This window comes from Somniosus microcephalus, chromosome 4 (genome assembly GCF_052327205.1).
Source record: "Somniosus microcephalus isolate GS21.2 chromosome 4, FLI_Smic_1.0, whole genome shotgun sequence".
Taxonomy (NCBI): Eukaryota; Metazoa; Chordata; class Chondrichthyes; order Squaliformes; family Somniosidae; genus Somniosus; species Somniosus microcephalus.
In genome coordinates, this window is record NC_140990.1 from 212662721 (window position 1) to 212690267 (window position 27547).

At 44.1% G+C, this 27547-nt stretch overlaps 1 protein-coding gene across 4 annotated transcripts in view; it reads left to right on the forward strand.

The window, feature by feature from the left end:
- Positions 1–23975, forward strand: part of satb2 (SATB homeobox 2) — a 595400-nt gene extending 571425 nt beyond the window's left edge. For all 4 annotated transcript variants that reach the window (XM_085985795.1, XM_085985791.1, XM_085985794.1 and 1 more), the window contains one exon: positions 20315–23975. In XM_085985795.1, the coding sequence (XP_085841921.1) occupies positions 20315–20773 (459 nt within the window). In that variant the 3' untranslated portion in view covers positions 20774–23975. The remainder of the gene's footprint in view (positions 1–20314) is intronic.
- Positions 23976–27547: the final 3572 nt, after the last annotated feature.

Consider the following 27547-nt stretch of genomic DNA (forward strand, 5'->3'; position numbering starts at 1 on the left):
CCCACGGACGCAAATATCACATTGGATGTCAACCCAGAATTTAGAGCCGGAGCTCCGACTCCACTTGCCGGGACTGTCTGGAGCGGGGTTCGAAACCCTACCCTGATCTGGCCCAGCGGCGGGGATCCTACCGCTATGACAAAGGCCCAATCCGATTAGCAACGTGAAATGGCAGCATAGGGCTCCAGTCACGGGGAGGGAAAAGGCGCAGGAAACGTATGGGTGTCACCTTTTGTGCGGAGTGGGCCTTTTGCATAGCAGTAAGCATCCCCGCCGCTGGGCCAGAAGGAGTAGGGTTTTGAACCCCACTCCAGACAGTCCCGGCAAGTGGAGTCGGAGCTCCAACTTTAAATTCTGGGTGGACATCCAGCGGGATACTTGCGTCCGTGGGTGTTGGTGGCCCCCCCCGCCTCAGATGGGTTGTGGGAGCCCGTAAAACCCTCCCGCCATAGGACTAACCACCCTAATGGCTGGTTCAAAGATGGTTACGGTCACGGAATGAGCGTTAATCACGGCCATAAATCCTTCCACCACTTCATACAGTTCCCCAAAGGGAACAGTGTGAGGATACGTCCGATGATGACCTCTTGCGCAATGCACCTCCTTGGACCCTCAGTCGCAGATGCGAGGGGGCAAGTCGTGCAATTGTTACATTTTTTATTTTATTGACATGTAAAATGTTGGCCCAATAATTCCCTTCCAAATGCGCTAGTACGGTCGGGGTACTTACGCATCTGGCCGGATGAAATGCCGGTTTTCAGCATGCACAGTGCATGTGGGGAAAACCGGCATTTCCTGTCCTCTGAACGAAGGGGTTCAGAGGCAGAACGCGTGCGACTGCACAGGCAGCGCGTGCGCAGTATAATTCGCCGCTTTCATTAATGCTTTCAGTGAGGTCCAGTCATTACAACTTACACATGAAAAAAGCATGGGTACAGTTGCTCCAGAGGCTGCGGAGGAAGATATTTCTTATCGTGGAGCTTCTGAAAGTATGTATGTCTGTATATATTCCTTTGCGTGTTATGTATATATTCCTTTACTTATGTGTATGAATGTATTATTTAATTATGACTTTCAGAGAAAGTAACTTATTGGAAAATCATAATTAAAAACATACATTCATACACATTAGTAAAGGAATATAAAACATACATACATATACGTAAAGGAATATATGTGGACATACATACATAACTCATTCTCACATTCCATTCACACAGCCACAATTGCTCCTTCTACCTACCGTTCTGAAAACCCTTTAAAAAAAAAAAATTTTTAAACTTTTAAACTTACTTAAAATTTCTTAAAATAACTTCACTCCCTTTCCCAAACAAAAATATTGCATTTCAAAAGCTCCACGATAAAATATATCTTCCTCCGCAGCCAATGAACAACTTCACACTTGCTTTTTTCAAGTGTAACTTCTAAGGACTTAACCTCACGGATTTCATGAATGAAATCCACGAAGTTCACTGCGCAAGCGCTGCCTGTGCAGTCGCACGCGCTCGAGGTCTGGAAATGCCGGCGTTCCCCGCATGCGCTGTTCATGCTGAACGCCGGCATTTCCAACGGCCAGAAGCGTGAGTAAGCCGACCGTACTCACGCTTCTGGCCTGGAATTTCTGGCCCATTAGCTCCTGGATCTCCTGGTCATTCTCGTCGAACCAGTTTTGGTGTTTCCTGGTCGAGTGCCCGAGCGTCTCTTCACAGGTGCTGATTACGGAGGCCTTGAGTGCAGACCAGGCGCTCTGGGCACTCTGTGTTTCTGCATCACTGGGTGTCGTCAGGTTGTTTGTGAGGCACAGGCTGAATAGGGCTTTCTTAGCGGGGTCTTTGAGTGCTCCAGCGTTAATTTTCCTGCGGCATTGTTTCTGTTGCCGCCGCTGTTTTGGGGCTACATTGATGGAGATGACAGAGCGGATTAGGCGGTGGTCTGTCCAGCAGTCATCAGCTCCTGTCATGGCGCGGGTGATGCGGACGTCCTTGCGGTCCCTCGCTCGGACAATGACGTAGTCCAGCAGATGCCAGTGCTTGGAGCGAGGGTGCTGCCATGAAGCTTTGCACTTGTTTCTCTGACGGAACAAGGTGTTGGTTATGACAAGGCCATGTTCTAAGCATTTCGACAGGAGGAGGGTACCCCCCTCTCTGCCGATCACACCTCCCCAGAGGTCTGTGTCCTTTCCAACTCTGGCGTTAAAGTCGCCAAGGAGGCTCAGCTTGTCACCCGTTGGGACTTGGGACAGGGATTGTTCGAGGCTGGAGTAGAATTCCTCTTTGGTCTCCTCTGTGGCTTCCAGTGTTGGGGCGTACGCACTGATGACCGTAGCGCACTGGTTCCAGGCTAGGGTAAGCCGAAGAGTCATGAGGCGCTTGTTTATACCGCTAGGAGAGTCTGTGAGACGCCCAACCAATTCATTTTTTATGGCGAAGCCTACCCTATGGAGGCAGCGTTCTTCTTCAGGTTTGCCTTTCCAAAAGAAGGTGTAGCCACCACCTTGCTCCTTCAGCTGGCCCTCCCCTGCCCGCTGGGTCTCACTTAGGGCGGCGATGTCAATGTCGAAACGTCTGAGCTCCCGCGCAACGATAGTAGTACGACGTTCCGGTCTGTCACTGTTGGGGTTGTCCATGAGGGTCCTGATGTTCCAGGTCCCAAACTTCATTTTAAAGGGTGGAAGATGCCTGTGCATGAATTCTTTTAACGTGGGGTGGCCGTTGCACACCAGCTACCACACAGGCTTGACAGAGCAAGGTCTTGGTCCAATGGCAAGGGGATCCAAGATGATTGGAGACCAGGCTCTGCTACAACGGCCTAGCACACACACACAAACATAATGCTACTGTCCTCTTCCCTCCTTCCCGCAGGTCCTCTCTGCCTGAGTTTCGTAGGATGCATTGTGGTCCTCCCAAACTCGCTGTTGGCCCATGCCACACCTTCCCTGGGCCCCGACCCCGCTGCTGGTCCACGCTGCGCCACTCCTGGGCCTTGACCTTGCCAACATATATATATATATATATATATATAGACGCAGATATATATATACACAACATACATGTATACAGACAGACGGATAGACAAAAATACACACAGACTCATATATAGACACACACACAAACACACGCACGTGTGCAAACTCCCTTTTGAATTAATTATTGCCCATTGGATCCTATACATCATTCATTCATTTGCAGAGAAAAATATCAGATAATATTTCAAAGTTTTACAAATTGTCTGAATCACAAACCACAGAACTAAACAGCTTCCAAATGCAATTTAAAATCAGAATGCCAATTAATCTGACCAGAAGTGAGCACAGTCTTTATACCATGGTCAAAATAAAAATTCTGAAATTTGAGGGACTAAAGCGAAACACAGTATTGACATTAATTATCAAACATTCATTTTCATTCACCAGATGATAGGTAGGGAACAGATAGACAATGGGCCAGAATTTGCTGCCAAAATAACGGCAAATTCAGTGCACACGTTTAATGTGTAAATTGTCCAGCAACTTGTGGCGAGGAAGAGAGACTTTGTGAATTATGAATCACCACAAGTTGCTGGACAATTTGCGCCTCTCCGCCCTTAGCCTCACGAAAACAACAGCTCGCCGTCAAACTCCCATGAGATTCAAGAAATTGCTGCATTTGCACATTAATTACCAATTAAACTCGCCACAGAAAGTTAGGGCTGCTATTTAACAGCATGCGTACCTTTTTAATTATGAGATTTATGAAAGGGAGCAATTTACACCATGGAGTCTCATTCCTTCATCTAGTTATTTGTTATGGTGTGGAGATGCCGGAGTTGGACTGGGGTGGACAAATGTAAGAAGTCACACAACACCAGGTTATAGTCCAACAGCTTTATTTGAAATCACAAGCTTTCGGAGCGCTGCTCCTTCTTCAGGTGAAGTGGAGAAATGCATAAAGACACAGCTTATATAGTCAGAGAATCATGTCAGATGTTTACAGGTAACCTTTCCAACTGCCATTAATCGCACCTCGGCAGAGAGATAATCACAGCAGTCAAAGGTGTGAATGGTGTCCAAACAGGTGAGTCAGGGAAACATTACATGTTTCACCTGTTTGGACTCACCTGTTTGGACATGACTCACCTGTTTGGACACCATTCACACCTTTGACTGCTGTGATTATCTCTCTGCCGAGGTGCGATTAATGGCAGTTGGAAAGGTTACCTGTAAACATCTGACATGATTCTCTGACTATATAAGCTGTGTCTTTATGCATTTCTCCACTTCACCTGAAGAAGGAGCAGCGCTCCGAAAGCTTGTGATTTCAAATAAAGCTGTTGGACTATAACCTGGTGTTGTGTGACTTCTTATAGTTATTTGTTGTTAGAGATATTTAAAATTTTAAATGTTCAATTTTTTTGATTTTTTTTCTTACTTTTCCTTTCTGTCTCTTTTTTCTCTCTCTCTCTTAATCCAATCTTTCTTTCCCTCTTTATTTCTCTTTCTGCACCTGTTTTGTCTCTAATTCACCCTATTTCATTTTCTCTCCTTCCTCTGTTTCTTTCTTTATCTTTAAATCTCATTGGTTAAGAAGTTAGACTGTTGGTCCCATCGTTCACCAAGGTCCCCATTGCCCTCGCTGTTAGCAGCTCCCACTTCCAGCAAATTGCAGTGCAAATTTTTTTTGAGCTGAGGGGTGAGGGAAACAGTCGAACTAATGGGGCAAGATGCCCCGCTCCAGCAAATTCCAGGCCAATGACTAGTCTAACAAATATATTAAAATTTACCTACGTCTACATCAGATGCAGTTGATGTGAAGGACTCGGGTCCACTAATGGCAAACACTGAGTCATATCACCAACTCTATATAACCCGCATGGCTCACCAGGATTATGAGGACTATGGCCTAATTCAGAAACTATCCCACATTGAAATATATTCTATTTACACCAGATTCATTAAAAAAAATTAAACATAATTGGGTCGTTTAGATTTTAATTGAACCACAAATGAATGTCGAGTGGATTAAACCATGTGACTGGTAGAAGTCAAATCGCACCAATCATAAACCACCACCACCAACCAGACCACACATGTGGCAAGGAACGCATGAGGTTGGACTATATGGGAATCATATTGAAAGTGTTTTGAGATTCGCCCCCATCTAAGTTTAAAGCAAGAGGTCACCTGAATCTAATTTAGAATTCAGTGTTTAGCATTTTGAAATCGCCATCGTTCCTTATTTCATTTCTAAAATTCCATGGTAACCCGCGTTCCATGAAAAGTCATCTAGATCACTAACATAACGCCAGTACATATTACAACTTTCCTAAAAGTAATCATTCAATATCTTACTTCCTTCCCTGCAGGCATGTGCTGTTATATTTCACACATGGCTCCCAGCTGTTTTTAATTGTGGTGTTCAGAACATTACCCCCTTTATCTTTTTTTCCCCCTCTTATCTTTTTTTAATCGGCGTACTCCTGAAACATTATTATTTATAGCGTTACATTTCATTTGTACCAAAAGGAGTTAGCATCTGATGTCTGCTGCTGGAGAAATTGCATTTCTTCAACCCTTCATTTGCCTTGATGTCTCCCGTACTTTATAAATAATTTCTTAATTATTACCACACCCATGACTTAAGTACTAATAAAATGCACAGAGAATGTCACCCAGAATATAGCAGTTGTGCTTAAGAAACAAAATATACACAGTCTGCATCAGGAATGAATTCTTTGGTTTCAATTATACAACACCTTTTCTCTGTAATTTGGATAAATCCAATCTTGCTATGATTCCTACAGTATTTTAAATACAGTTATTCTATTATTTCGCCAACGCCCACTTTTTTTTAGTTGATTACTTGAAGATGCAGCAGGCGTCCCTTTGTCTCCTTTAAGTTGTTTGCTTCACTACTGTCACCACCGAGTTTGAGAAAAGCGATGTTTTATTGGAAAACTTCCAGCAAACTTGGTTGCAATCATAAGTGTAAATTTGTAAATGAAACCCCCATGTATTTTAAAGTGCAGCACCTTAAAGAAAATTCCTTTAGCTTTTATTTGAAGTCAATTATAATCCCGATACTGAGGCCAAACAAATGTCTTAAATTGGGTGGTAGGCTCACACAGGACATCAGAATCTCCCTCATTTCTCTCTCTTTTTCACTTGAGGATCTTGATCTCCTCTGTGTGAAGATTGTGTCAGTTGCTCACTGATGAGTGAGAGAAAGCAAGAGAGAACAGCTATCCCCAATATATAGCAATGGTGAAAACCCTCTATTATAACTTTTGTTTCCTGAGTTTTAAGAGTGCCGTCAGGACAGCAATGAATGCTGGGATAGCTCTGCCTCCATAGCTGTCTCTTATCTCACTGGAGAGCAAGAGAAAATACATGCAAATTCACAGCTACACAGGTGTGAAGAGCAAAAGGAAAATACAACAGGAAAAGACAGACAGAGAAAACAGGATATGAAAGAGAAAAATGCATTAACACCACATGGGTGTCCTCTGTGGTGCATGTTCTGGATGTAGCTTGCCATTTTTGGCAATGTTTTTGGTGTAAGTGGAACACATAATAGAGAATCTTACACCACAGATTTGTTCAATATTCACAGCTAAGCTGATAGCACCCAAAAAAACTGAACGTAAAACTAAATGACTGAAAAACAATACATTATAGAAAATAAAATGTTATTAAATCCCAACCATTTCTTCTTAAGTGATTGAAGCCTCTCCTGTGTTCTACAGTGCCTGCCTTGTGTTGTTTTGTACGGTTCTCTCGAAGGCGCTGATAGTGGTTGTACCTCGATGCCGTTTTGACAGAGTGCTGCACTGTTGGAGGCACTAAACCAAGGCCCTATCTTTTCTCTCAGGTGGACATAAAAGATCCCTTGGGACAAATTCAAAGAATTACATGAAAATTACAGCACAGAAACAGGCCATTCGGCCCAACAGGTCTATGCCGGTGTTAATGCTCCACATGAGCCTCCTCCTACCTTACCTCAACTAACCCTTTCTTCCTCATGTACTTATCTAGCTTCCCCTTAAATGCATCTATGCTATTCGCCTCAACGACTCCTTGTGGTAGCGAGTTCCACATTTTCACCACTCTGAGTACACAGGTTCTTCCTGAATTCATAGAATTACGTAGAATATGCAGAAACAGACCATTCGGCCCAACCAGCCCATGCTGGCGTTTATGCTCCACTCGAGGCTCCTCCCGTCTTTCCTCATCTAACTCTATGAGCATAGCCCTCTATTCCCTTCTCCCTCATATGCTTATCTAGCCTCCCTTTAAATACATCTATACTGTTCCCTTCAACCCCTCCCTGTGGTAGCGAGTTCCACATTCTCGCCACTTTCCTGTGAATTCCCTACTTGATTTCTTGGTGACTATCTTATATTAATGGCCTCTAGTTTGGTATTGAATTTATTAGTGACTATCTTATATTTATGGGCCCTAGTTTTGGACTCCCCCACAAGTGGAAACATCGGGCTAGATTTTCAGTTGCTTGCGCCAGCAGTTAGCGCCTTAAGAGAAGTGATTTTCGGGCGCTATGCGTGTAGTGCCCGGGCGCAGCGCAGCTTGCGCCCCGCCCCAAATTAAGTTGCCCGTTAGCGCCGGCGCAAAGTTTAGCGGCCGCCCGGATGCGCGCGCAGAAAATGACATCACATCCTCGTGCAACGCCCTTTGGCCGCCTCGAATCCAAACTTCAGTCGGACCGCCCCATTGTGCGGCTGGCGTCCAGAGCGTTTGTAAAATGGAACGCAACAGACCCTGGGGAGCGCAAATTAAAGGGCACTCCTCATGCACTATAAACGGCAGACTGCATGTGTTGAAGGATCCAGTGTGTTGTTGTGAACGGTGTATTTATGTTTCCGGGCACCAACACCACCACCACCACCACCACCACCTCCTCCTCCTCCTCCTCCTCCTCCTCCTCCTCCTCCTCCTCCTCCTCTCCCCCCCAGACTCTGCTTTTGAAAAGAACACATGCACCCTTCCCCTTTAAGAGCTCACTGGCACCAGAGTGTCTGCCGTGCGCTGCGCCCGAGCTCGGGCGTTGCGCTCTGAACCGCCGGCTTAGCGCCTAAAGATAGTAGTGGAACGCCTCTTTTAGCGCTCCACCAACCTCTTAGGGCGAAGCCACTGAATTTTTGGCAACGGGGCGCTACTTTGGGGCGGGCGCTAACTTCGGGCGGGCGCTAAGGTTAGCGCCCCAAAACTGTCTATACTGAAAATCTAGCCCATCTTCTCTACATCGACCCTATCGAATCCCTTCGTAATTTTAAAGACTTCTATCAGGTCACCCCTCAGTCTTCTCTTTTCACTTCTAGAAAAGAGCAGGGGAGTTCTCCCAGTGCCCCGGCCAACATTTATCCCTCAACTAACAACACCAAAAAGTTGATCAACAGATTACTTGGTCATTTAGTTCATTTTGGTTTGTGGGATCTTGCTGTGTGCAAATTGACTGCCGGGTTTTCCAAATTTCAGTAGTGACTACACTCAAAAGTAATGTATTGGCTGTGAAGTGCTTTAGGACATCCTGTGGTCATGAAAGGAATTATATAAATGCAAGTATTTCTTTTTTCTTGTGTACGGTTCTCCAGAAGACACTGACTCTTTCAGGAGTATGATTCTCCTGGAGGTACTGACTGTTGTTGTGTACGGTTCTCCTGAAGGCACTGATTCTTTCTGGAGTATGATTCTCCTGAAGGTGCTAATTGCTCACTTAGGAGGATAAATTCATTTAAGCCCTGTTTGGGGCGTTAAAACTTCGAAAGCTGAAAAATTAGCGTCAGGCGCTAATGATGATAGGCTCCCGTGAAATTCAGTTGTAGCACTCCAAGAGGGAAGTGGAGTGCTAAATCAAGTTCTAACCACTTCTCTTAGGGCGCTAAAGTCGGAGGGCGGGGCGATACCAGCAGAGACAATTTGCAGCGCATTCCAGACGGCACTCTTCAATCACAGAGGCTGCTTCCCTCGCTTAAAGGGAAGGGACAGTACTGCACCAGAAGCTATTTGTCGGCATTGCAGTCTTGCAAGGCGACTGCCAATATAGCCCCCAACACAGTCACGAGTTGGAGGGCTTGGGCATCCTGCAACAATGAAAGAGTGAAAACTTTGCACAGGTACCAGACTGGTGCAAATAATGACTGTTCAGCGATCTGAAAAGCATTCCCTTTAGTTATTGCTCCCAAAGCGGCCATCCGACTTCAGAACACCTTCTCATGCTGGCATTGTCAGCGCAAGGCAATAATGCAGGGGGCGAAAGTCAATTTCATATCTGGGGCGGTAATGGGGCGCTGCGCACTTGATGACGTCACTATTTACAGGGCGCTAGAGACCGAGGTGGTAAGTGTTAGCGCCGCGCAAAACCAGCAGGGAAGTTCATGGTCGTCGCTGAATTTTCCGCGCCCAGTCATTAACCCCTTGGTGCCCTGCTACTGCCCCCTTAGGCGCTAATGGGAGGCACAAAGCAGCCAAATTTCTAGTCCCTTATGTTGTTGTGTATGATTCCCCTGTGGATACTTTGCTAAAATGGCCATTCTTCAGGCTATTTGGCTTGAGAACATCACTGCTAAGCTCAATGCTGTTCTCACCTAACATTTATATATTCAATCAGGAGTTAATACATATGATCATAATTGAGAACCTTGGCTGATTTTCTAATCCTTTGTACAATGCTGATGCGAACAATTAAATATGTCCTTCCTCAGATCAGCCAAGACATTCTAGGAATCAAACTTGGAAGCTGCTCTGTACGGCTCAGTATCACACTAGGTGGTGTCTACTCACATATAGGCCTAGAAATTCATCTGGGGCAGTGGCACAAAACAGGCGGTATCGATCAACCCCCTGTTATACTCAGTGATATTCAGTTCAGGCGCTGCATATAACGAGCGGCTGATCCGATCCGATATCGCTCATTTTGCATCACCACCCGAGATGAATTTCTATCCTATAGTCTCCATTTAATAATTATCATAATCTTGGCGAGTAATGCCAAATTTAATTGACCGAAGAGCCATAATGTGTGAGAAACTAGTCTTCACCATTGCCTTCCAATCAGTGTCAGCAGGCAACAAACTTCAAAGGGAAAAGAACCAATGATTGACTATTGAAGCCATATATGACAGGCACAAATCTGGAAAAAAGCTTCATATTATTAAAATAAATTTAACTCAAAGTTGCACCCTTCGAATTTTTCTTTTACTCAAACCCATTCTTCATGTGTGAACTTAGTGACAATCCACTTTGAGGGCATCGTAGCTGAGCCCAATTCTGTCCACAACCTGGGGGTGTTTGTAATCTTATCCATTTGGCTGAAACTAGGCAGATGGGCAGTTAAAATCTCCCAGGTAATTTACCCACCTTGAGCTGTCCTGATGCTACCGACCATGATTTTTACACAGACTTCTGGATAGGTGGCTAAACTTCCGCCTAAAGCTGGTGGGGACCTTTAAATATGTAGATTGGGGTCCGATGACATCATTGGATCCCGACTAGCAATTTTAACTATGGTCTGACTGGGGAAGCCACTGTCGGACTGAACCAGTTCAGAAGAGGATCGGGACATGAATAGGACCCGAAAGGTAAGTTTTTTCACTTTTCTTTGTGGGCTAGGAAGAGCAGGAATGTTCCACTGGGCTGCACAAGGAATGTTTAGGGCTCCCCTGCAGCAGACTCCTCATCCTTTCTTCCCACGAGACCATCCAGAAACCCCTGTACCTGCATGGGCTGCCCAATTTTCTGTAGGCCAGCAGCCACTTACCACTCATTCCAGGTGCAAATTGGACCTGGGAGTTAAAATAGCTTGGGCCTGATTTTTTCAGCAGTGGGTGAGTTTGACCTCACTTCACCACCCACCTGCCCGGAGTTAAAATTGTGGCTCCAATGTTTATATACATGCATTTTCCAGCAGAGTCACTTGTTAACAGGATCAAGAATCCTGGCTAAATTATCCCCTTCCTATCCCAAATGCATTGAAGGCAGTCGTATTATCCCAACTGCTAGCATTACGGAGATTAGCTAACTCAGCACAGACCAGGGATTGAACTTAGAATCTTTTGGATTGTGTAGTTCAGTTCCAAATTGGGAAGGTCTTGTAACAACTGAACCATCAGCAGAGTCTGGTTATTTCTCTAATACTATTCACCACAGTGGCCATTATCTGGTCAGTGTTGGGATGGACTGTGTAATGATCAGTAACATGTCATTCTAGAATGGTACACTAGGTGGAGCTGTCTGTTTAGTAGTGGGCTACCCACAAGGCAGTAGTCAAGATGGATGCCTGTACACTAGTCCACATGGCTGAATAAATGACTAGCTCAAGCTAGCTGTTCATAATGAAAACGTCTATTTATTTATGAACATAACATGGTACCAGGATTGGTAAAATCTGCTGAATATTGTGAAACGCGACATGGAGAATTTGAAGCCACTGGAGGGTTTGAAACTCACGGGAAATGTCGACTGAAATTGGCAGACTTTCAAACAACAATTCGAACTCTATATTGCTGCCATCGGGTTCGGTACGATGCCAGACGCAAGGAAAATAGCGTTACTGCTCACGGTTGCAGGCCCGCAGGTGATAGAGGTATTTAATATGTTTGTATTTGATCAAGAGGAGGACAGAGAAAAAATGGACGATGTGCTAAAGAAGTTTGATACACATTGTTATCCCAAAAAGAACGAGACCTATGAGAGGTGCGTGTTCCGTTCATGGACACAGCAGCAAAATGAGACTTTTGATAGCTTTGTGACCGACCTGAAACTGAAAGCACAGACATGTAATTTCTCTGAACTGAAATCATCCATGATTCGTGACCAGATTGTGTTTGGTATTCATGATAAAAAAGGTCAGGGAACGTTTGTTGAGAGAAACCGAACTAACATTGGAGGATGCTGTGAAAATATGCCATGCCAGTGAGCTAGCTCAACAGCACGCAAGGACTTTCAGTGAAATTAATAATAATGCGACTGTAATGAGTGACTGTGCTGCGGTCAGTGCTGTGTCCTACAAGGGGAAGAAACATGGGCAGAACAGAAATGCAAAGCAATCAGAGGATGGAATTTTTAATTGTAAATGCTGTGGTTACCAGCAACAGCCAAGACAATGCCCAGCGTTTGGAAAAATGTGCACAAAATGTAATGGAAAGAATCACTTTGCCAAACAATGCTTTTCAAAAGTAAAAACAAAGAAAGGGCAACAAGTCAATGTGATTGAGGACACTGATTTAAGTGAGACATTTTTTGTAGGAATGGTGTCATGTGACAATATAGAAAAGGATACAGAAAATGTGCAGCCCTCAGGAATGGACAATGCTGAACATAAAGTTAATGCAGTAAAAGAGGACAAATGGATAATGTCACTGCAGGCAAATGGAGCATTAGTTACATTGAAACTAGACACTGGGGCAAAAGTATGAGTGACATTAAAAATATGAAAGAAAAGCCCAAAATACAGAAAAAGTCAGTACTACTGAAGAACTATAATGGTCAGAAAATAGATAGCTTAGGTGTATGCAGACTTAAAGTGACAGTCAAAGACAAAGTGCATCATCTCATGTTTTCTGTTGTGGCTGAAGGACTTGATTCACTATTAGGTGACAAAACTTGTGAGGACTTAGAACTGGTCAAGAGAGTCTACCGTATAAACTGTGCCATAAGCAGACCAGATGACTCGGTGGATTCTGTAGTGAGTAATTTCCAGGATGTGTTCAAAGGATTTGGAGTTCTACCATTCACTTACAAGATCCAGCTAAAGGAGGATGCTCAGCCAGTGGTACATGCTCCACGGAGAGTTCCAGCACCCCTGCGTGACCGGCTCAAGAAAGAACTGGACAGAATGACCACACTAGGAGTCATCAGGAAAGTCGAAAAGCCAACAGACTGGGTTAACTCCATGGTATGTGTAAAGAAAAAGAACAATGATCTAAGAGTATGCATGGATCCAAAGGACTTAAATGCAAACATAAAACGTGAACACTACCAGATTCCCAAGCGAGAAGAAATCACCAGTGAAATGTCAGGTGCCAGATACTTTACAAAGCTCGATGCCTCACAAGGATTTTAGCAACTAAAACTGGATGAAGAGAGCACCAAATACTGTACCTTCAACACACCATTTGGCAGGTATTGTTTCCTCAGAATGCCTTTCGGGATAATATCTGCATTTAAAATCTTTCATAGAGCGATGGAACACATAATTGAAGGTCTGGAAGGAGTTCGGGTCTATGTTGATGACATCATCATCTGGGGCTCCACACTGAAAGAACACAATGAGAGACTGACTAAAGTGCTACAGAGCATACGCCGGAATGGACTGAAGCTCAACAAAGCCAAGTGTCAGTTTGGCGTCCAGGAAGTCACTTTCCTAGGAGATAATCTATCTGGTAAAGGAATAGAGCCAGATATGGAAAAAGTAAACGGCATACTCAAAATGCCCCGACCCACTGACAAAAAAGGAGTGCTACGCATCATGGGGATGATAAACTTCATTGGAAAGTTCATTCCTAACTTGTCAGCCAAGACAGCCTATCTGCGAGACCTGCTACATAAAACAAATGAGTTCGCATGAACAGAAAGACATGAACAAGAGTGGATGAACCTCAAAACAGTGCTGACAACCACACCTGTACTCACCTTCTTTGACCCAACAAAGAGAATCAAAGTGTCAACGGATGCATCAAAAGATGGCCTAGGCGCGGTCTTGCTACAAGCAGAGGGTGAAGATTGGAAGCCTGTTGCCTATGCCTCCAGGTCTATGACTGACTCTGAGTGTCGATACGCCCAGGTTGAAAAAGAGTGTCTAGGCTTGGTAGTTGGACTAGAAAAGTTCCATGGCTACATATATGGACTTCCCACCTTCACAGTTGAGACAGACCACTGCCCACTGGTTGCCATCATAAAAAAAATCTGAATGAGATGTCTCCAAGGATTCAACGACTCATGATGAAGCTGCAAAGATATGACTTTGAACTGATCTACACACCAGGCAAACACATAGGCCCCAATTTTCTGGCCGCCATTGGGCGGCTTTTCATGCGGCAGGGGGCCGAAAATCAGCGAAAAAGTGGGTCGGGACGGGTCGGGACCCCCCCCGCCTGATTCCCCGCCCTGTCCGACTTTCGGACTGCCGTTTCCGCGCGCCCCGCTTCAGTCCCAGCCGCCGCTGGCGGGACTGGTCGTGGAGCACTAACAAGCAATTATCTGCTTGTTGAAGTGGATTTTCCCGTGCCGTTGCGACTTTGGGGCTTTCCCCACCTGAAACCCGCCTGGGGGGAACCCCGCTGCTGAGAGCTGGCGTGAAAACAGCTGGCTTGCTTACTTGCAGCAGCAGGTCGCTGTCGGCTGAAGAGATTTAAATCGGCAGCATTTGCAGGCTGCAGGATCTTGTTGATCAAGGCTTGGGGGAACTTTTTGAAGCCTTAGGAGCAGCTGCAGAAAGTTGGAGCCTTACACACTTCTCCAGTGTGAGCTCCTGGGAAGCCCCTCTCACCACCCTAACTCAGCGCCCCCTCAACGGAGGCATCTGCCAGAAGCATGGGAGGCCTTTGGGACGTTCCCTTCCTGGCATTAGAGGATCTCCAACAGCAGAGGCAGCAGCAGCAGAACCAGGAACAGCAGAATGAGCACCAGGAGCACCAGGCTGCTGCTCACTCACCTGAAGCTGCACAGGCCAGAAGGGGCCAGCGCTTGGAAGTGGCTTGAGAGCAGCTTGCTGCGCTTTAGGGGGCCAGTGGGACCCGTTTCTGCACTGGCAGTCCTACTCAGAAGGACTTCCATGAAGATCTGGCTTCTCTGTTCAACAGATGGCCATCGCTCCTTAAGAGATGTCATTCTCTTATGAACACTCACCATGTTTTCCGTACCCTGGCGAGTTATCTCCTGCATGGAGGTTGCCAACCTTTCCATGGTGATGCGTTCATGCGCCAATGACTCCACAAAGGCTCTGCTCATGGTCGCTATGGACTCCTCCATTTGCTCAGCACTCGCAGCGATCCTGGAGACAAAACCTGCCAGAGACTCCTGCATCTGTGCATGGAGATCCATCACCTCTTCTCTTGCGGATGGACCCAGAGGCAGAGGGTTGTCATGCAGCACAGCTGAGCTGAGCTGGCAGAGTCCTGCGCCCTCCGACGAGAACTCTCCACTGCTGTCCCTGTCTCCAGAATCTGCTGAGGCTCACTTGTGAGCTGTGAAACACCAGGTGACAACACTACTCTATGTCCCGAAGGTCCCCCCGAGGTGTAAGTGTCTGCGCTGGTGCTGGGCGCGCTTACTTCTGCTGATGCTGTGCCCTCAGAGGTTGGAGCTTCCTCTGAGGAGACTGGCTGCACAGCCTCTTCCTCCTCCACAGTGAGGACGGGGGCTCTGGATGGTACTGTGGGGGAGTAAAGGAATAAGATAGAGATGTAATGCCAAGGTTCTTCTGGTGACTCCCAGTGAGTTGGCATCTGCTGACACCTGCATCCATGCAGCATTGGTCTCAGTGGGCGGCCTCTTCCTCCCTGACCTAGGGAAGAGGACCTCCCTGTGGGCCCTAACCCCATCCAATAATGCCTGCAGTGAAGCCTCATCGAATTTGAAGGCAGCTCGGCCTCTGCCGCTGGCAGCACCTGCTGCAGGCTCCTCTGCCATTGTGCAAGAGTGGTTGAGAAGCCTGCAGAGGTGGAGAAGCTTGCTGGACACTTTGAAAGCACCACGAATGATGACATCATAGTGTGGGGATTTCTGACTCGAATTGGACAATTAGCAAGGCTTCCCACATGCTGGGAATTAATTGGCCACTTGAGGGAAAATTGCGTGGAGCTGGTTGACACTTTTTTATGTGTGTCAGAAACCCCACATTCGGGGAAATCCGACCATTCCCCACACAAGCCGAAAATCGGGGCCTAGGTGTTAGCAGATGCACTATCCCGAGCACCCACAATGAGTCATGTGAGCTCTACTGAGGAAGACGTGGATGTTCATGTGAGTATGGTCACTGCTGCGCTGCCCGTGTCAGACACAAAATCAAAGCAAATAGCAGAAGAAACAGTAAAAGATACAGTGTTACAAACAGTAATAGAGAACACTCATCATGGTTGGCCAAAAGGTTCCTGTCCAAAGTACTATCACATCAGGTCAGAGTTAAGTGTCGCAAGTGGACTATTACTAAAACAGAACAGAATAGTCATTCCACAGGCTTTACGTTGAGACATGCTCAAAAGGATTCATGAGGGACACCTCAGAATTGAAAAATGCAAAAGGAGAGCAAGAGATACTGTTTATTGGCCTGGCATAAATAAGGACTTTGAGAACATGATAGGCATATGTGAGACATGTCAGAAACACCAAAACAAACAAGCAAAGGAACCAATGATAGTAGCTGACTTACCAACAGCACCATGGCAAAAGGTTGGTATGGGCCTTTTTCATTTGAATGGTAAAGACTATCTAATAGTGATTGACTACTATTCTAACTATCCTGAGATGGTGCTGCTCTCAAGCACAACAGCAAGCAGTGTCATAATGCATGTTAAATCCATCTTCGCCAGACATGGAATTCCCAGGATTGCCGTTAGCGACAATGGTCCGTGCTTCAACTGTAAGGAGTGGCAACAGTTTGCAGCACATTATGACTTTCAACACATCACATCCAGTCCTCTGTATGCTCAGTCGAATGGTAAGGCAGAGAAAGGTGTTCAAGTTCTCAAACAGCTACTGAAGAAAGCAACAGAAAGCAAGTCTGATCCTTATCTCGCCCTGCTGAGCTACCGAGCCTCCCCTTTAGACTGTGGTTCTTCACCTGCTGAACTCCTAATGGGTCACAAGTTGCGCACCACGCTACCCTGCTGTGCAAAAGAAAAGCAGAGTAAGGAACTAAGACAGAGACTTCAACTGTTAAAGCTGAAACAGAAATCACACTATGGCAAGTCATCCAAAACTCTGAAACCATTGACAAGGGATGATGTTGTCAGGATTGAGGATCCAAATGCATGGAACAGGAAAGCTACAGTTCTTGAGGAAGAAGGTCATACACTGTTAGAACTGAGGAAGGACAGATTCTCAGGAGGAACCGCCGTTCCCTCCTGAAAACACAAGAAACTATCCAAGAGCAAATCGATGACAATGCCGCAACTGAATCTTGTCACTCACCACCAGAACAATCTAACATAAACACACATACAGGCTCTCATGAAAACACATCAGACTTACCTGTGCTGAGAAGATCCACACGTGAAGTAAAAAAGCCTGATAGACTTAATCTTTGAGTACAAAGAAAACTATAATAAAAGAATGAGAAGCTTAGAGTTCATAAAGTAAAGCTTTGAAAATGTGTTGACTGTTGTGAAGATGTTTGTCGTTATGATTGATTGATATTGATTTTGTTTAACCTCTAAGGAAGGGGGATGTAATGATCAGTAACATGTCATTCTAGAATGGTACACTAGGTGGAGCTGTATGTTTAGTAGTGGGCTACCCACAAGGCAGTAGTCAAGATGGATGCCTGTACACTAGTCTACATGGCTGAATAAATGACTAGCTCAAGCTAGCTGTTCATAATGAAAACATCTATTTACTTATGAACATAACAGACTGTTGTGCAAACATTGAATGAAATGGGTGTAAAGTTTTGCTCCTTCTCTGTAGCCTCCTTTAGCTCTACAACTCTCCGAAATCTCTGCGCTCCTCCAATTCTGGCTTCATCGATGGCCGTGCCTTCAGCTGCCTAGGCCCTAAGCTCTGGAATTCCCTCCCTAAACCTTGCTTCATCTCCCCTTCTCTCTCCTCCTTTAAAATGCTCCTTAAAACCTACCTCTTTGACCAAGCTTTTGGTCATCTGTCCTAAAATCTCCTTTTGTGGCTCAGTGTCAAATTTTGTTTGATAATGCCCATGTGAAGTGCCTTGGGATGTGCTATATAAATGCAAGTTGTTGTTGTGGTACAGAAGTGATCGTACATGTCTGACAATAATCCCAGTTTTCAGCCCCGTACCTTATCGACAGCCATTTCAGAAACATTCGGAGTAAAATTTATTACCACAGTCCTCAAGTGTAGTCAATATCTGTACAATATAATCTGCAGTCAATGTGATTTGATAATGGCTGTAAATAGAAACAAATAAAGTAAATCATACATCAACCGAGATTTGCGATGAAGATCTCTGTTAAAGTGGCTCATACTGGGTCACAGATGAGTAGAACCATGGTTTCCAGCTATGATCCATTACATGATGAGTCTGGCTATCTGCTGGTGTCAGTGTGGAATGCTGAATAAACAAAATGTTAGCTACTTCCCCATACAGAGGGAGGCAAAACTGGAGGGCAAGTTGCCCACCTGCCCACCTCTCTTTGGGGGCGATTTTAACCCGACTCGCTCAGCAGAAACCTGGCAGGTGGGCAGTTAAAATTGCCTTTGCTCTTACCTGTCCGAAAGCCTCCATGATCACAACATATGCAATTTTAACCTGCTCTCCTGAGCAGACAGCAAGGACAGGCGCCCGGAGCCAACAGGGTCCTTCTTTACATAGGCATGTTGCGGCCCGATGACATCATTGAGACCCGACTGTAACTTTAGCTCAGTCCTGAGCGGGGAATCCACCTGGAGTTAAAATTGGGGCAAAAGGGCACCATTTGCACAGCCTTAAGAATCTGTCCTTTCTCTTGGCTTGTGAGTAGCATGAGGACATTAAAGCGGAGAGACAAATGCATTTTTAAAAGCTGAACAAAACCCACACAGGTATTCTGTTAGCAAAGGCATGATTAAAGCAGATAATTTACCAAAACTGTGCTTGTCAAGGAATATTCAAATCCATTTGACAGTAATTCTGATAGAAGGGTCTTTGTACCAAGCCCTGAATTGTTACTTGCTCACTAAGCTCTGGCATGGCCTGTTATATGGAAGACCGATGATAAGAAACTATTTGTAGTTCCCTAATGACTTAGGAAGGTCCTGGAATTGATCTCTGTTCTGTGCTGAGATAGCTGATCTCAACCGGGGCAGTGGTAGAAGTACCACAATCAGCCTCAATGCCCTGGACCAAATGAGCAGTGTTCTTACTCCTCCCTATCTCTGTAACCTTCTCCAGCCTTACAATTCTCCCAAAACTCTGCATTCCTCCAATTCTGGCCTCTTGTGCATCCCCAGTTTCTGTTGGCAATGTGCCTTCAGCTGTCTAGGCCCTTAGCTCTGGAAATCCCTCCCTAAAACTCTCCACATCGCTCCCTCTCTCTCCTCCTTTAAGACTCTCCTTAAAAACTACCGCTTTGAACAAGTTTTTGGTCACCTGTCCTAATATTTCCTTACGTGACTCGATGGCAAATTTTGTCTGATAACACTCCTGTGAAGTGCCTTGGGACATTTTACTACATTAAAGGTGCTATATAAATGCAAGTTGTTGTTGATTGCTAGTCAGCGACTCCTTGCTGGAAGTGAGCATGTGTGCATGTTGGGTGAAGAAAGGGTTGGGCTCAGCTTTGATTGTTAAGTTGTCTGCCAGCTCTCACTGTCAAGGCTCACACAAGGTCAATGCCACAGGCCAACAGAAGCCCATGAAACTTAAACAGCAATGAGCCAACACTTTCAGAAGGAAAGAAAGGCAATAAGAAACCTTTTTCTGTCTTAACCAATTACATGATTCTGTTCTATTTATATATTTCTGCTTCAGGGCAACAAATCTCATGCCCACCTTTAGTTATAAATCTTGGCAATGCAACTATCTCAGTCCCAATTCTTCAAACTGAGATTGTAAAGTTGAAATTCAAATTGTAATGTTGGTATCAGTCATATTTCAACATGAGAATGGGTGAGAAACCACAGGCCAGGGAAGGAAAAAGGAATATCATAAAAATGTGTCACAAGTTTGCTTATAAATCAAACTTCATTCTGAACTTTTGAAGAGAACATTCCATTCTATGGGCCACAGCATATGGAGCTGTTCTTAAGTAGCACGGAGGTAGAGATGGAGGAGGGGAATAGATTAAGATGCAACACAGAGATAATTACAGCTTCTGAAAGGAAATTAAACTTAGCTAAGACCCAAGGATAAGTTTCATTGCCATGACATCAGTCTGTGCAAACTTGATTCAATATCTAAACCACCAAAGATGGACCAGTCCATAACATTTGACAAGTCTGTTGCAACTGACTTTGTCCATATTATATTATTATTACTGTATTGATTTATTACATGTCCTACTGTGTAAACAAATCCTTAGAGGATTGTTTTACAATTAAAATGAAGCAAAAGAAAGAAAAAAAAGGGCTGCGCGCTGATAAAATGCCCATCAGAAAAGAATTAACAGCAAGAATTGGGTCAGAAAGTAATTTTGTGTTTCTTCAATAATTTAGGCCCTGCACAGACAGCAATCCCAGCCTGCGAAGGACAGTTCACCCCCACGAGAGGACAAAGCCACTCAGCCACAAGCTGCTGAGGATAACTGTGCCAAAAAACCCAGATCACGTACTAAGATCTCCGTGGAGGCACTGGGCATCCTTCAGAGCTTTATCCATGACGTAGGCCTCTATCCTGACCAGGAGGCCATTCAGACCCTTTCCGCCCAGCTGGATTTGCCCAAGCATACGATTATCAAATTTTTTCAGAACCAGCGTTATCACGTTAAGCATCATGGCAAATTAAAAGAGCACTTAGGAACCACAGTAGATGTTGCGGAATACAAGGATGAAGAGCTGCTTACAGAACCCGAGGAGAACGACAGTGAGGAAGGTTCTGAGATGTACACCATGGAGGCTGGAGAGGAAAACCTCAGCAATACCAAAGCCAAACCTCCAGAGATCGACCAGAAATAATGTGAAACACACCAGCTAATGCATACCTACATAAAAGAGTATTGTCAGTTCTATGTGCAGCTTTGTGTTATGCATTACGTACGTATGGAGTACAGCAGTATTGAATTTGCAGGTCCAATCTAATGTTGCCTTGACATAGAATTCCAGAATTGACTTTGTTCACAGACTTTTGTGGGTCTTACAGACTGGGAAAGATTAAACTCACTTCAGAGTTTACTCCACAACTCAATCCTGCACTAAAAGTTAAATAAAGGAACATTGGGGGCAAGTTTAAAAAGGACATTTTCTCAGAACTTACTCGGGACAAAGGTGTTTCTGTAAAGTTCTGTGACTGTACACTGAAATGTAAAATGAAGGTTCACTAGGTTGCGTCCTCAAACCACTTTATGATGAGTTGTTTTGGCTTTTGATAAGCTGCCTGTTCTGGGGGTGTGGTGACTTTCTGTTTATAAAATTTCTATTTATTTTCTAAGTTCATCCTGATTTTTGAATATGGCTGCCTGCCAGGTGGCTATAAAAATATTTGGGGGTTTGTATTTGTCACAAGAAAAAACACCACTGCCAAAAAAAAACCAAATCAGAACATCAGCAAATGCAAAATATATCTATGAGAACGTCCACAATTTTACAAACTTCCGTGTTTGGTGCTGTATGGTTCAGCCAGTTGTATCTTTTCTTTTGTACTAAGTATTAATATTTTGATTTATGTCAAAAGAGGCAGGTATGAATTTCAGTAGTGCCCAGGGATGTTGTACTCTTATACTGGAATCAACAGGGACTGAACTAACCACACTAGTTGAGCAGGAAAAATAATTTAAAAATGGGGCGTGAATAACATAACGATATTCAGTAGCACAATAATAAAACCTGAGGCCTACTGGCCTCAAGGTGCTTTATTATTTATGCAGACTGATATTTAAAAGTCCTGTGCTGTTCTCTATAAGCTTGGCATGTAGCCTTGTAGGAATCATTTCCAAAGTTGGAAAATTAGTAGGCCATTAAGAGTTTGTAGTTTTTTTCACAGCTGTCATCTCGATCATAATTTTCCTCTGTAGCCTTAAAATGATGCTGTCAGATATTAGTGGATGAATGATACTAGCATTTGAACGCTTATCTCCTTCGATCTGAAATCCCGCTCTCTCTGCTACCTTAGTGGAAGCATTAAAATAAAAAATTTGAAATAAATTAAGGTGGGATAATGGAGTTGAGGTGCAGATCAGCCATGATTTAATTGGATGGTGGAGCAGGCCTGAGGGACTGAATGGCCTCCTGTTCCTAATGTTATTATTGTTACTAAATGGGTTAACACTTCCACTAAAAGAGTGGAAAGAGGAACTTAAGATCAAAACCTTAAGTGCTTGTACGCTAATAACCCGCAGCATAATTTCAGGGCCTTGTGCATAATGTTAAAGAACAAGGCCTAGAAATTCAGTAAGGCGCTGCCAGCTTTGCGGCCAGTTACCGCCCAAAGAGGGCTTCTGCGCCAATAGAGGAGTTTGCGCTGATATTCAGCGCAGCGGTAATGGCGGCGGTAGCCGTTAGCGCTGCGCCGGCACCGATGACATCATCGGTGTGCGCAGTGCCCCGCTACCGCCCCGCTACCGGCCCGACCCCCATATTGAGTTGCGGCCGCCTCTTCCGCAGCGGCCGCAAACAGCGACCAGAAAACGGGGCCGTACTGTAGCCTTAGTGGGGCGCTTTAAGGTGGAGGTGCGGCTGGCCGCTTTTTCGGCGGCCGCCTGCCCGCACCTCCTTCCCCGGCCTCCTCCACCACCCCCCCCCCCCGCGGCATTGCCAGCTGCTTTCCGCGAACCCGGCACTTCTCCGTGGTGCCGGGCTCATTTGCCGGCACTATCCAGCGGCGATCTCCCCGTTGCAGGCACCTCCCCCTTAAGAGAAGGAGGAGGCCTGCAGTACCGCAGCCTGCCGCTCCGCAGCGGGTGGCGCAGCGGCGCCTAGAGCGCTGAAATTCAGTTTCAACGCCCCAAGTGGGGGCGGGCACACCCTGGAATTGCGCCCGGTTCCGACTTGGGGCGCAAAAACTGAATATCTGACGGTCGCAACTGGCTCCGCGCTCAGCGCTAACTTTTGGGCGCATGCCAGCTGGCGGGCCCAAAGTGAATTTCTAGGCCCAAGTCTTTTATTAAATTGGCATTGTTTTCTCATGACAGTTTACTAAAAGTATGTTCCTTTAAAGTTGTGCACAGAGGAAAATATCCTCATTAGTCTTCCTTTAATACCTTTTCCCCCTGTCAGCATGAACGAGGTGCAGCCAACGTCTGCCAAGCAGCAACTCTGAAGGAAAAGAAAACAACCCCCAGATATATTGTTTTATATCCTCAGCAGCATTTCAGTTGTGGTTTGGCATCTATTAAGCTAAACTAATAGAAATAGTAAAATTCAAATAGGAAGACATAAATATCAGCCATTTTAACATGGAGTGGAACCCTAGCTAATTTATCTCAGGATTGCCAACAGGAGACTTGATCTTAAGCAGAAATGAATTTTATTCAGGGATGAACAGATGTTAATGGAGATAGACTAGCACATTAGAAGAAGCTGCTCTTACACAGATCTTTTTATCTTTAACAGACATGATCATAAAAAAACCTCCACTGTAGCAAAAAGAACCAATAATTAGTTTTTATGTTTTTTTGTGTAGTTTATTGTGACGAGACGTCCCAAAACCAATTACTTCTGCTGAGTTTGTACAAACTGTTCGATTAATAAGGACACAATAAGTTTTTTTTTGTTTTGTAATATTTTAACCAAAATATGTACTGGAAATTGTCAACGCTAAGTCTTGCCTATTCAGATTATTGCACTGCAAGGACTGCAGTGATCTTAAGTGAATCTATGGGCATTTTAGCCTATGGTCTTGCCAGATTTGAAAAGTACAATGCATATATGTCTATTTATTCATTACCTGTCATATATTATCTATTTGGAAAAATAAACTTTCTTTCATAGTGCCTCTTGAGAAAGCACAAATTTCTGCCTTTGGTGAAATGAAGAATAATTGTGTTTTTGCATTATTGACAATGTGAATATAAAATTAACATATTGTAAATGTTCTTTTTCATGTGAATCAACCTTCTATCTGCATTATCACAAAGTGATAATTATTTTTAAGTTATGTGCATTGTTAAGCCATTAGATCCTTTGTTGTTGAAATAAAAGGCATCCAATAAATACATCTAAATTTGTCAAGTAATGTTCGATATGCGAGTGTCTCTCTCTGCTACATTTTCTTGGTAAACAATTAAGCAACTTTTGAGAAAATATTCTCTCCATTATATTTGTGCTGTTTTTTTCCCCTTTCTGGTTCCTTAGTAAATATTTTCTGTTTATAATTAAAAAACCACAAATTACTGCATGTCAGGAAACTTTTGGAGCCCATATGTCCATGGTCGGTGGACATAATAAAAGGCATTATTGTATCACTAGTTTGTACATCCAAGTAGCATCATATAAATATCATGGCTCTTGATGGTGGCTCTTGTGTGGCACTGTGTCTGGCTGAATGCCACACACACACATAAAAAAGAAACAGACAGCTCAGGGAGGAGTGAGCCAGACAGCATAAGAAGACTTTACACACCATTCAAACCTTTCCCCAGCCTCTTAAAAAGCCTAAAATATGGAATTATTTGTTCCAATTAGATCCTTTTTTGAAAAACGCCTGAAAGGAATGTTTTTAGACAACACAAATAATGACCATGATAGATATCCATTTCTACCATATGTGACACAGTATAAGCTGCAGATTGCTGCGCATTCCCATGGGGATGCTGTTAAGATTTAACATTATATATTAATATGGCACTAGAATGGAAGAGTACGGCTCCTACAAGCACTATGTATGCATCCCTCCAGTCTGGTCCTGATGTTTCTGTATTTGTAGGGTATCTGGTTTCTATTATAAGTTACAAAAAGAATTAGCTCTTTCTAAACTGAAGCTTGTGGTAACAAGAAGCTTTTATTGGACTTACTGTAATTGGACTTTTCCACAAACTATAATTTATGACATTTAAAGTAACATCTGAAGTATTGAGCAAAGATTTGTGTGTTTTTTTTCAAAAAATGTTCTATAATAGCCTCCTGCAAAAAGGGCAATTGTAGAAAAGTGAGTTAGGAAGGGCGCGGACATGAATCGTGTTACTGAGACAAAGGTTGGTGAATTAAAATGGCATACAATACAATCATTTATGTCATTTCCAGTACTAACAGCAACAAAAAAACAAAGAAAACTTTGATGTGGCACATCACAAAAGGGTTCGGGGATTGGCAATAGACACTAGGGGAGGTGAGCAAAGGCCCACTCAAAGAGGTAGGTTTTAAGGAAACATTTAAAGATGAGATGTAGCAAGGCAGAGGGGTTCAGCAAGAGAATTCCAGAGTGCAGGGTCACAATGCTAAAGATTCTGCCACCAGGGGTACAGTGGAGGGATTAGGGGATGTATGGGAGTCTAGAATTGGAAGGATGGAGGGTGTCAGCTGGGACCTCTGGCTTGAGGAGACTGCAGAGGGAGGAGTTGGGCAAAGCCATGGAGAGATTTGTAATCAGAACTGAAGATTCTGAATTAAATGTGCTGGGGGAGGAGAATCCAATGGATTTCAGTGGCTTCATAGTGAGCAGAACTTAGTACAGGATGGGATATGGGTGGTAGAATTCTGGATGAATTGGAGTTTGGGTAGGGTAGACTTTATAAACCAATGTGGAGGGTATTGGAGAAATTGAGCTTAGATGTGACAAAGAGAAAGATAAATGGTACGTGTTGGGAATTAGTACAATTTGTAAAGTTACAAAAAATAACAATTCTTCCAAATGCCCACTGGACCACAAAAAAATCATAAAACATTTTTATATTTAAAAATAAAGCAGTTATAAAAGAAATATAATTTTTTTGAGGGGCCAAATGTTCCTAACTCCAAACATAAATTATTCAAGGCAACATTTCAGAGATGTTGCATTGACTTGCATTTGAGAAAGAATATGGTACTGAATGAAGTCTTGGAGCTCGCACTATCAACGGAGCTATCAGGAATCACAGCAGAACATGCAGGAAATGAAGCAAATGCTACTGTTAAGGAGTTAAATATTAAGCAATGGAAACTAAAACAAAAGCATGAGGCAGTGAGTGTTATTTTTGTCATGGCAGGCAGTCACATGAGTGCACAAAGAAAATTAGGTTAATCTTGTGGGAGAAAAGAACCATTTTTCACACTGCCCTGCTCACAAAATAAAAGTATGATATAGGACCAGAGAGCTGAAGTGAATCCACAGAATCAGGACACCGACCAACAAAGCAAAACCTGTCAAATGAGGTACATAATCATAGAACATAGTCAGAAGAGGAGAAATATCGTTTTGTGTAAAAGACACTACAGGGGAAAAGGTTTACCATGTGTCAAGCACAGATATGACAAATGTACTAGAGATGGAAGCTCTGGTAATGAAAGCAATGGCTGATTCTGGGTGTGAAGAATCATTACTGATGAGATCAGCTGCGAGGATATTTGAGTAGAGTATTGGTTCGAAATTGAGACGATGAAACGCTCAGTAAAAGTTTCCCCAAATGGTTCTGACGTACCTCCACTAGCACAGTACATTTCGAGCAATTATAAAGGCAGAAAAGAGAGTCACAATTGGTGAAGTGTTCATTTTTAGGAGAAATATTGGGTTTGTCTAAAGCCTACAGACAAAACAGCAATTGCAGTTGCTGAACATAAATGATAAAGTAATCAAAGTGAAGGTGAAAGGTGCAAGTAATTTCCAATGTCTTCAAAGGTAAGTTAAAGGATGAGTAAGTGAAACTACACATAGATGATTCTGTTCAAACTATCAGATAACAGCGTAGGAAATCTCCATTCACATCAGAAGGAAAACTAAGAAGAAGTTAAATAAAGAAGTGAAAAGTTATGTCATTGAAGATGCAGGTGGCCCTCCCTCGGTTATCACCAATAGTGGCTGTATTGAAACCTGGAAATCCTGATGATCTTTAATTATGTATAGACATGCATGCTACAAATTAATGATCTGGACGAGGGAATTGGATGTAATATCTCCAAATTTGCAGACGACCCAAAGCTGGGTGGGAGGGTAAGCTGTGAGGAGGATGTCATGAAACTCCAATACGATTTGGACAGGTTGGGTGATTGGGCAGAAACATGGCAAATGCACTATAATGTGGATAAATGTGAGGTTATCCACTTTGGTGGCAAAAACAGGAAGGCAGATTATTATTTGAATGGCAATAGATCGGGAGAAGGGGAAGTGCAAAGAGACCTGGGTGTTCTTGTGCACCAGTCGCTGAAGGTAAGCATGCAGGTGCAGCAGGCGGTTAAGAAGGCAAATGGTATGTTGGCCTTCATAGCAAGAGGGTTCGAGTACAAGAACAAGGATGTCTTGCTGCAGTTGTACAGGGCCTTGGTGAGACCGCACCTTGAGTATTGTGTGCAGTTTTGGTCACCTTACCTGAGGAAGGACGTTCTTGCCATGGAGGGAGTGCAGCGAAGATTCACCAGGCTGATACCTGGGATGGCAGGAATGACGTATGAGGAGAGATTGTGTCAATTGGGCTTATACTCACTGGAGTTTAGAAGATTGAGAGGGGATCTCATCGAAACCTATAAAATTCTGTCAGGTCTGGACAGACTAGATGCAGAAAGGATGTTTCTGATGGCCGGGGAGTCCAGAACCAGGGGTCATAGTCTAAGGATAAGGGGTAAGCCATTTAGGACTGAAATGAGGAGGAATTTCTTCACCCAGAG